The sequence below is a fragment of the Nicotiana tomentosiformis genome, chromosome 4 (assembly GCF_000390325.3).
Source record: "Nicotiana tomentosiformis chromosome 4, ASM39032v3, whole genome shotgun sequence".
Taxonomy (NCBI): Eukaryota; Viridiplantae; Streptophyta; class Magnoliopsida; order Solanales; family Solanaceae; genus Nicotiana; species Nicotiana tomentosiformis.
In genome coordinates, this window is record NC_090815.1 from 128,335,179 (window position 1) to 128,346,567 (window position 11,389).

General features: G+C 37.9%; 1 protein-coding gene and 1 long non-coding RNA gene across 2 annotated transcripts; one reads left to right on the top strand and one right to left on the bottom strand.

Moving 5' to 3' along the window:
* The first annotated feature begins 4,820 nt into the window (after nucleotides 1-4,820).
* Nucleotides 4,821-7,176, top strand: LOC104104816 (probable cysteine protease RD19C). Its single transcript, XM_009612998.4, has 4 exons — nucleotides 4,821-5,331; nucleotides 5,421-5,540; nucleotides 6,340-6,583; nucleotides 6,685-7,176. The coding sequence occupies exons 1-4, from the start codon at nucleotides 4,888-4,890 to the stop codon at nucleotides 6,966-6,968; spliced, it is 1,092 nt and encodes a 363-aa protein (XP_009611293.1). The 5' UTR covers nucleotides 4,821-4,887; the 3' UTR covers nucleotides 6,969-7,176.
* A 2,663-nt stretch (nucleotides 7,177-9,839) lies between these two features.
* LOC104104815 (uncharacterized) lies at nucleotides 9,840-10,677 on the bottom strand. The gene is made up of 2 exons (XR_688200.3): nucleotides 10,335-10,677; nucleotides 9,840-10,220 (listed from the first exon to the last, which is right to left on the bottom strand). It is a non-coding gene; the product is annotated as an uncharacterized lncRNA (long non-coding RNA).
* Nucleotides 10,678-11,389: the final 712 nt, after the last annotated feature.

An 11,389-nucleotide genomic window follows, 5' to 3' on the forward strand; every position in this document is an offset into this window, starting at 1 on the left:
ACTCTACTAAACCTTCTCATTACTCGCGAGAGCTATGTAACCTAGGCTCTAATACCAACTTATCACGGCCCAAAACCTAACCCGTCGTGATGGTGCCTATCGTGATACTAGGCAAGCCAACATCTCCAAAACACTTTTAACATTTAACAAAAATGAATTAATATATTTAAAATAACCGGAGTCTTTAATAAAAACGGGATAAAAACCAAAGCAAAAGTGCGGAAAAATAGCCCGACATCGGGGTGTCACTGAGTCACGAGCATCTAGATATCCAGTCTAATACAAATAGTGTCTAAGTATCAATACAGAAAGAAAGAAAAATATAGAAGGATAGAGAAGTCTGCGGATGTCGGCAGCTACCTTGTAGTCTCCGGTACTCGATCGCGCACGAACTCAACGACCTTAATGATCAAACACACCTGGATCTGCACATGAAGTACAGGGTGTAGCATGAGTACAACTAACTCAGCAAGTAACATAAACAAATAAGGAACTGAGAAGGTAGTGACGAGCTATACAAATACAGTTTATTTTCAATAATTCCAGCAAAGAATAGACATGCTTTCAAATTCGGCAGTTCAAGTCAAATCAGTTTATACAGTTACATTGCAAGTAATCCGGATATAGAATCTTTCAGAAATTTCACAACAATGATAGATAGCAACTAAGTACATCAACAAATGAAAAACCAGTACAGTCTTTCAGGGAAACAAACACTCAACTCGTCACAACAGCTCAATCACTCGGCTCTTAGCCCTCAGTACTCACACTCAATAGGTACCTGCGCTCACTGGGGGTGTGCCGACTCCGGAGGGGCTCCTACAGCCCAAGTGTTATAATCCGCACAGACAACTCACATACTGTATGGACAACTCACGTGCTATCGTATCATATCAAGATATGCACGATCAACTCACGTGCTACAGTATCATATCAGAATCCGCACGGACAACTCACGTACCAAGTATAAACATCATGATTCGCATGGACAACTCACGTGCTATGGTATCTATACCTCACAACCAGGCCATCAGTTTCACTCAGTCATGTAACTCTCTAGTCTCATGGCCCTCAGAAATCATAAAGATCAGCCCAAGCAAAATAACATAGCATATCAACAGGAATCAAAAAGAGACTAAGGTATGATGTGCAAGTAAAACTATGACTGAGTACAAGACAACAATTAGCAAATAATTCATAGGTACGCAACCTCTGCGGGTCCCAACCGTACTATCACATAGCCTAAGCATGATTTCTAACATGATTTACAGTCAAATCTCTATAACACAGAGAGAACAGGTAATTAACAGTAGTCTATTTGACTTTACAGTCTCACGGGACGGGCCAAGTCACAATCCCCCACGGTGCACGCCAACATCCTCGTCACCTAGCATGTGCGTCACCTCCCAAAATAGTCACATCATACCAAAATCCGGGATTTCATACCCTCAGGACCAGATTTAAAACTGTTACTTACCTCAAACCGCGCAAAATCCTACTCTGCAATGCCTTTGCCCTTCAAATCAATCTCCAGACGCCCCGAATCTAGCCACAAGCAGTACGATATAATTAATGTAGGCTAAAATAATCAATTCCACAAGAAAAATACGAAATCATAAGTCAAAATCCGAAATAGGCTCAACCTGGTTCCATGGGCCCACGTCTCGAAATCCAACAAAAGTCACAAAATTCGAAAGTACATTCACTCACGAGTCTAACCATACCAAATTTATCAAAATTTGACATCATTTTCCCCTCCAAAATCCCAAAATTTACTCTCCAATTCCCAAGCCCTAATCTCCCAAATGTCACCTAAAAAACTCACAAACTAGATGTAAAATCAGTGGGTAAACACCATTATTGAAGACAAATAGGCACAAGGAACGTACCTCAGCAAACACTTCAAAATTCTCCTCAAACGCCTCCAAAATTCGAGTTCCAAAATGTGAAAATGGTGAAAAAATATCAAAGTCTTCTATTTATAGGTTCTGCCGAGCAAAACCGCACCTGCGGACCTTCTGTCGCATCTGCGATGCCGCACCTGCGAAAATTCTATCACAGGTGTGGATCCCACTTAAGATCCCAGATTCCGCATCTGCGGTCATATATTCGCACCTGCTGGCCCTGTCCGCTTCTACGATCCATTCCCACTCAGGCCTTGGCTCATGATCAACGGATATCTTAGACCTGTCATCAGCCCTGATGGGGTAAACAGACCCGTACGGAGCTCCGAGTTGGTCGACCTCGACCCTAATCTTTGACTGGTACCTGTTATGGACGTCGGCCCAGGTCACCGCCGGGCACTCTACCAAATTTTGTTTTAGCTGTTGAGAGGCCAAGTAATTTCGGGGGTTAAGCCCCTGAGTGAATGCCTGGACGGCCCAATCATCTGCAACCGGAGGCAAGTCCATCCGTTCCATCTGGAACATTGGCACGAACTCCCTCAGTATCTCGTTGTCTATTTGTTTAACCTTGAAAAGGTCTAACTTTCTGGTCTCGACCTTGATGGCCCTGACATGGGCTTTTATGAAAGCATCTGCAAGTATAGAAAAAGGGTCAATGGAATTTTGGGGTAAGTTGTGATACCATATCATTGCTCCTTTGGACAAAGTCTCCCCAAACTTCTTCAGTAACACCGACTCGATTCATTGTCTTCCAAGTTGTTCCCATTGATTGGGCACGTATAGGAGGTCACATGCTCATTTGGATCTGTGGTTCCGTTATACTTGGGGATATAAGGCATACGAAACCTCTTCGGGATTGGCTTCAGTGCCGCGCTCGGAGGAAAAGGCTTCTGGATAAATTTCTTGAAATCCGGTCCCTTCAATATCGGGGGTGCTCCCGAGGTTTAATCGACCCTAAAATTGTATATTTCCACCTTTTTGTCATTAGCCTCAATTTTCTTCTCACTTGACTCCAGCCGCTTCGTTAATGCTTCAATCATTTTCATTATCTCGGGGTTGACCCCGGGCTCGGCTTCACCTGGTCTCTCGATGATTTATTCATTTCTTCAGGTGCTTTCCCAGGATTGTTCGGGCTCGACCCTGCTAGAGGCATGTCCTTGATTCTGTAGCTACGCTATTGCCACCTGTTGAGCCTGCAATATTTCGAAGATTAGCCGCAGGCTTACCCCATCACCTTCGCCTTCGGGTGCTTCTCGAGCTGTTAGTCGGGCTCCTCCACAAACACTGTTTTCGGGACCAGTTGGCAAATTAACGTCGATGGCCACCTGCGAGTTAGCATCGACCTGATCGGCAATTGGGACACCGTTGGGATCAGTAGGAGGCACCTCGTTGCTAGACACCAAATTGTTATTTTCTTCATGATGGCCAGACTCAGCATCAACGTTCAAGCGAGTAGACCGAGAGTTCGACATTTTTGGGCTAACCTGAAATTAAGACTTTAAAGAACAAGCATAAAATATGGTGTGTTATGGAGATTCGCATTATTATGCCCGATGATGATCACATCGTTCACCTTCCATAGGTCTCGATACGAAGGACTCCCACCCTAGATTTCGATCTCGTGCGTCCATGCCCTTCTTCCGTTTTCTTCATCAAAAAATTGGAATATGCATTACCCCCAATTTTACCCGTATACAACAATAATAATTCTTCAATTCTCACTTAATAATGGTTAGGCATGTGAATTCTCACTATCTTTTCTCCTCCGTCTTGCATATTTTATCTCAATACTTAAAAAATTGTTCTTTTAGGACACGGCTTCAAATTAAGAATTCTTTGATTAAATCGTTGATGCATTCCTACCTCGACTTACAATCTTTACTAAAGCTGAAAGGACATGCACATGTCAAATACTATACCTAATTTATGTGGACTAATAAACCTTAATCCTAATGGAGTAGTTGATACTGCATATATCGACATTTTACTTCACTTGTATATTATTTTTTCGCTATATTCTCATATATTCCAAGAGATTGTATATATATTTTCGTTTGATTTTAAATTTACCCATTCATATTCTAACACATTCAATCATCTTAGTATCACACATGTAAATAGATGCATTAGATAGAACATGAGTAAATCATCTCGTGCGACCTTTTTTATTTTTTCTTTATCTCTAAGTGCATTATTTGCCCCTTTCCATCATCTTAACATGTAGATTTCTATAATTCTTGTCATCCTTGCTAAACTTACAACGTAATATATTTCGTTTTACTTTTATTTGTCTTGAAATCCTCATTGTCTAAAATGCATTAGATAGAACATTACTTTTATTATTCACATAAAAATTATGATACTTTTTCTTCCTCTCTTAATATATGAAAAATGTCATTTTAAACATATTTTGACATTATAACAACGTACTTAATACATTTTAATATGTCCGAATTTATTTTAAAATAGGAAGAAATGGTGAATAATTTAATAAGATCCTACCATTAAACCTCCTATTTTACATCATTGACCCGCAAAGTTCGATTTTCATATTGACGATTTCTCCCACCCACACTAGACAGAAAAATTAGGAAAGATTCTTTTTCAGTTTTCAAGTTCAAGATAAATAAGAATACTTTAAATAAATCAAAGGTGGGCCCCTGGAATGGAACCTCCTGAAAAGGATATACTACTATATTTCACAGTACACCCCTAAACTTATTGGCGACTGACAGAAGCAACCTCTCTTTTGTTGTTATCTGCTAAAATAGTCCTCTTATTATCAACTTACAAATAAGATAATGCAGTACCAGTAGCACACGTATCATGAGGGTTAAAGTTACACGTGTCAGAATCACAACGGCTAATTTTTGCACCTACCATTTTCTCGGAGCCAATATAAACACAACTAGCTGAGCAAGAACGAAAAAAATATCCTCCTCTTCTTCCTCTTTGCTCATTTTTTTTTTAATCTTTTCTCCAAATGGAACGTCTATTTCTCTTATCTCTTCTCGCTTTCGTACTTTTCTCGTCGGCGATAGCGTTCTCCGACGAGGATCCGTTGATCCGGCAAGTCGTGTCCGAAACCGACGACAGTCATCTGTTAAACGCCGAACATCACTTTTCACTTTTCAAGTCAAAGTTCGGAAAGATCTACGCTTCGGAAGAGGAACATGACCACAGGTTCAAGGTATTCAAGGCGAACCTCCGCCGTGCACGGCGTCATCAGCTCCTTGACCCTTCCGCCGAACACGGTATTACGAAGTTCTCCGATCTTACTCCGTCGGAGTTTCGCCGGACTTACCTTGGCCTTCACAAACCAAAACCTAAGCTTAACGCTGAGAAAGCTCCGATCCTCCCGACTTCCGATCTTCCAGCTGATTTTGACTGGCGTGACCACGGCGCCGTCACCGGCGTAAAAAATCAGGTCTTTTTTTGTAGATATACTTTTCTACTACTATATGATTAATTGATTATCCACTTATATTTATTGATGGTTGAATTTGACTATGATAGGGCTCGTGCGGTTCATGCTGGTCGTTCAGTACAACAGGAGCGGTGGAAGGAGCTCACTTTTTGGCGACGGGAGAGCTGGTGAGCCTTAGTGAACAGCAGCTTGTGGACTGTGACCATGAGGTTCGTGTTTTTTCTTGCCGTTGACTTTTTAAATTTGATCGGTTCAATATTATTTAAATTTCTATATCTATATTGGAGTGCGATTTATGGTGTTTTGTTGGCGCTGTTGCTTTGAGAGTTTATGATGGGTATATTGTTATGTTAGCTTTGTATGTATATCATTGAAGTTTCTTGCCAAAGCTAGTTATCTGCTTAAAGGGGTTTATAAATTAGGTCCAAATTATTGGAAAAGGATTAAAAATTACAGCTTTTTAGGTATCTATATATTGGTGCTGCCGGAATGTAAGGCAAAAGCTAATAGCTTATTTTCTTGAAGCAGCATAACAATTATACTCAATCCTACATTAGTTAGATGGGTTAAATTTCTTGAAATAAATCATACTATATAATGGGTAAATTGTTATGTTGGACTCTGTTTCATGTAAAAACTAGTTATCTGTTTCAAAGGTTAAACCATTTGGTTTTTTACTGTGGGAAAGGATTAAAGATTAAAACTTTTTCCCTGCCTGTACAATTGGGGTTGCGAGCAGTGGTTAAGACAGAAAGAAACTAGGATTGTTCTATGTTCTTTATTCTTCATTATCTCACTCTTCACTGAATTAAAACAGTTTTTTAGTTTTGGTAGAAATTACATAGAGAGACAAAAGTAAACCTAGTAGGGGATTTAGTTGAGACTGGACAAAGGCATATACCCCTGCTGCTGTAACTGATTGTGGATCTTATTGTCGTTTTTTCTTCCGCTTATTACATGTATTTGTTTTACCCTGTAATCTTAATTTAAAGTTTTTGCCTTTTGCAGTGTGACCCGGAGCAACAAGATGCTTGTGATGCAGGTTGCGGTGGTGGTCTTATGACTACTGCCTTTGAGTACACCCTGAAAGCTGGAGGTCTTCAACTGGAGAAAGACTATCCTTACACTGGCAAGGATGGCAAGTGCCACTTTGACAAGAGCAAAATTGCTGCCGCTGTGACTAACTTCAGTGTTATTGGTCTTGATGAAGACCAAATTGCTGCCAACCTGGTTAAACATGGTCCTCTTGCAGGTAGTTAGCCATTAAAGTCTCAATTTGAAGTTTTCTTTTTCCCAATGTGAATGAGAGCAGACAACCAAACTTACTATATTTCCTGTTTGTGTAAAATGCAGTGGGGATCAATGCTGCTTGGATGCAGACATACGTTGGAGGAGTTTCGTGCCCATTAATCTGCTTCAAGCGTCAGGATCACGGAGTGCTCTTGGTAGGTTATGGTTCTCATGGCTTTGCTCCTATCAGACTCAAGGAAAAGGCTTACTGGATCATCAAGAATTCTTGGGGAGAAAACTGGGGAGAGCATGGATATTACAAGATTTGCAGGGGTCACAATATCTGTGGAGTTGATGCCATGGTCTCTACTGTGACTGCTGCCCATACTACTAATCCTAACCTGTGAGATGAACTTATCCGAGGAATGTTGTCTGTGATCAAGGGTTTTACTACATTATCCTAATTTGTGTAAATATGTTATTTAGTAATGTATTGTGAACTCAAGTCTTAGATTTCATCAGCACTTTATTATCGTGCTTCAAACCACGTAGTGGGATTTGTATTTCTGTAGTTTATACTGCAAAAATGAAGTTCGAATTTTAAAGTTGTTTGTACATTGAATGCTCGAAATGTTTCGTATGTCTTTCATGCTTCCAAATACTATTGAACATATTAGTACATTGCTTCAGACAACTTTCTTATGAAGCATGCACCTCTAGTTATTAAAGTTTGCTGCAAATACTAACTTGATAAACCGATAATTTTGTGTATTAAAAGTTGAGATATTTTGTGCATATATTGACCATGTTAAGTTGATTATTAACATGCCTCAAGCTCATTTGTTGGTGGATGTCAGCACTGAGTGATGTGGTATCCACTAGATATATCTATATATATAGAATGAAGGTAAAAGATAGTCAATATAGATAGGAAGAGATTGATAATGTCCAGATCCAAGGCATCTGCAGCCCAAATGTATTCGTGTAGCATTTGATTAGGTTGTCTGTATCATAAATAATGTATTCATAGTAAGTGTAGCGTTTGATTAGGTTGTCTCTATCATAAATGATGTATCCACAGAATAAAATTGACACTAGACACCCATAGATCATATCCTACCCAACGGTAACAGAAGCTGCAAAAGGCAAAAATATAGACGGAGTCAGGATTCTTCTTAGAATAGACTAAGCTCTGAGGCCGATGCAATATTTGTTCAACTAAAGAGTTTTATAAACTACAATCTGTAATTTTAGTGGATAAAATTGTGACTTTAATTTAATATGACAAAAGATAGTTTTTTTGACTTCACTATCATTATAGGTAAAGTTTTCTAGCCATACGTGAAATACCCTTCCATTTAACCCCGCATTTTTAACACAAAGCATGGAGTGCAATGAGTTGAGTGATCAAAATATCGCGGTTGAACTATCAAATTTAAATAAGCAGCTATGCAATGAAACTAGGAAGTTTTGAAGACGCATTATCCAAATGCAGACTTATAAATCGCATTTGATTTAAGTCGCATTAATTACGATTTATACACTGATACGAATTAAGAAATATGAACTAATTTGTAATTGACGCCATTGTAACCTTCTGATAATCAACTGGCATTCAAATGGAATTTTCCCAGGCGCAGATCTTTGGCTGCAGTGTACCTAGAACCTCTACTGACACTAAAATTGGAAGAAATCCATGCTCAATTACACCAATAGTTATGAACAAACAATTTTTGAGTTGCAACATCTATGATAGTATTTAATTTTCATCCTCATCAATTGAGCCAAACGATGATGTAGAGAACTTGTATCCACCCAGCCTGATTAGACAAGGAACATCAGACCCATCTTTTTCCTTGTCCTTAATTTTAGTTTAAAAACTTTTCTTGGATATTGTTTCTCCCTTTTTGGCTAGTAAAAAAATTGCATGTTCCACTATTTCTAAAACAAACAGGGACTTAAAACGAATCATTTAGCAAATTAAAAAAATAAACAAGCATTTTGTGCTTTAACAGCGCCCGTTGTAGCATGTAACATAGTTGCAGACTTAAGAATCGATTGTTGCAAGCTTAAATGCTAGCAAACTGTACTATTATAAAGCCATGCCTATCAGATTCATTTAACGAATAGAATTATCAAATAAAAATTCAATTCAGAAGAAATATTACACTTCTAAATGAAGAGGTTTGGTGAATTTTAGAACTCTCTTTTTCTTCTAAGGACATGCATGATGATTGGTGACACACATAAAGTGCGCTAAACAAAATGAAAACCAACAGCTCAATGTTTTTTATGGGACAATGATAAATGAAAAAAGAATGTCACTAACTGTCTAGGATTGCTAGATTTCCCTTCACTTCTAACGATGGGTAAAAATCGAATGCGTGAATTAAAGCATTCGGCAATCTGATAATTCTTAAATTTTCAGTTTTAACATCAAATGCAACTATGAATTTACCGTAGCGATCCACCATATAGATAACTCCATTAACGCAAACTCCCTTCTGATATGAAAGAAAATCATCAGTGATACTTTTGATCTCTCACCATGATTCATCTATACCTAAAGTGAAAACCCAGCTTCTTGTTGACCGTATTGATGTATCTTTCCCTATCAAGTTTTCTAGTTATTGACTAGTTATTTCTGCTGTTCCTTGTTGTAAATACTTGAGGTAGGTAACCATTGCACATTTATCTTTGCAAACTTCTGTTTTAGTCTAGTTTTTATGTTGGGTCTTTAATTGGGCTACAGGTACAAAATGGGTCACTGCGGCCTTTTCTCTTGAAACCTTTACACAAATAGCCGGCTGAATATATTATTTATTTTTTCTAGCCGATATACATAATGTGGTTGGATAAACGGCTATTTAGGTTAATTCTCCTTTTTTTTCTTTTTGATGGGAGTGGACTTGTACATAGTGTGGGCCTACGGGGAGAGAGTAAGATAGAAGATGTGAGAGTTTTTAAAGGATTGAACTCAACACCTAAGAAAGGCAGAGTGAAAGTATAACTATTACTCCTATGCAACTCTGATCTCATAAATTGAACCTAAGATGTGAAAGTAGTATATATTTTGTATTTCTTTTGGGGAAACCTTAGAGTCAAATTTTTACACTTAATTTTTAACTATAAGTGATTTCATAACTTTCAGATTTGAGTACCTTTTTAAATAATCATTGCCAATTTGAGTATCTTTCAGATTCACGTAGGAAGCAAACTTGACTGTGTCGTAATCGTTTTTAGAGAAAGTTTCTAAATCAATGTTATAAAATAAGGTAGATAATAAATTCCCCTAATAAGGATGATAGAACAATGAACAACAATCAAATTTTTGTGAACATAAAGACCAATGAACTAGCTACATATAGATTTAAGAAAAAAGGACCAAAAATACCCTTCAACTATATTAAACAGAGTAATTATACCCTTCTTTTGATTTTGGTCCAAATAATATCTCACAATTGCCGGTTCCCAGGTGGACCGGTAAACTGTTGAAAGGACAAGTATACGAATGCCAACTGTTCTTCAGAGAAACCCGACAGGAAAACGAACCAAAATATCAGAAGAAGATCTTTCAAACCATTGCAAAACTGGAAAACTGGCAGATGGTAGAGCTTTTCTGATATTGATGATACTGAAAGACTCAAAGACCTGTATGCCTGTACCGAGAAGAACAAGAAGGAAGCCAAAGAAGCGGTGATTGCCAGTTTTTTCAAAGTGGTTGATATAATCCAAGTGAAGCTAATAAAAATTAGATGGAAAGACAATATTACCCTTGAAGAGTGAGGCAGACATGTCGTCCGGGTGTCTGCTAACTCTCCTTATTAGCACACATCTGGACGACATGTCTGCTTGCTAGCTGCTACTAAGGGTATTTTGGTTATTACTCCTAAATTTTCCTGATAGCTAACGCGTGTCAATCAACTTGACAACCGGTGTGAATACAAGAAATCTACGTTACTTTTGTATGACAGATAGGTCACTCTCAAACATACAGAATCTTGCTAAGATTTTAGGATGTGAAGTGGAGAACTTGCCTACAACTTACCTTGGCATGCCTTTAGGCAGCAAACACAAAGCAGGGGAAATCTGGATGGAATAGTGGAGAAAATAGGAAAAAAAATTGGTTTTATATATATATATATGTGCGCGCGCGAGATTTAGTTAATTTTGACTTTCTAATTAAGTCCTCTATTAACAAAGATTTTGCATTGCCAAACATGTGATACATAATAATGAAGTTAATGTGTATCATTTGTTTGAATTTGTGGTCCTATGATTTATAAAATGATTCATTTGATATGCTTTTGCATAGTAAATTGTTTCCTTACCGTTATATTCACTTAGTTGAACTCAAGCTATGTTTTATCGCATTGTCCAGATTACTTATTTACTACTTTGAATTTTTTAATATATCAGTTCAGGTACGAACATAGCTAAACTAGAATATGGGAAATTGCTTCAATGGACTATATTTTCTTTAGATGTACAAAGTTGGGAGGGTATTTATGTTGCAGTTGTTAGTTCTGTTTCACAAAAACTAACGGGAGGATATAACTTGCTAATTTTGGAATAGTTCGGACACTTGTTTTTGCTGCTCAATGTGGTAGTATGAAGATGTAGTTTAGCTTTGGACTATAATTAAAGAATGTTTTCCCATTTACTGGTTTGGTAATTATGGAGTGCATTTGTTCAATATGGTTGTACAACGATAAAGCTCAAGATAATCTGAAACCTTCAGAAAATTTTTTAATTTTAATTTAGTTTCTCCGAGTGCTAAGCGATTAGACAAACTTCTGTCTTTGTATAACCAAAATATGAATATACG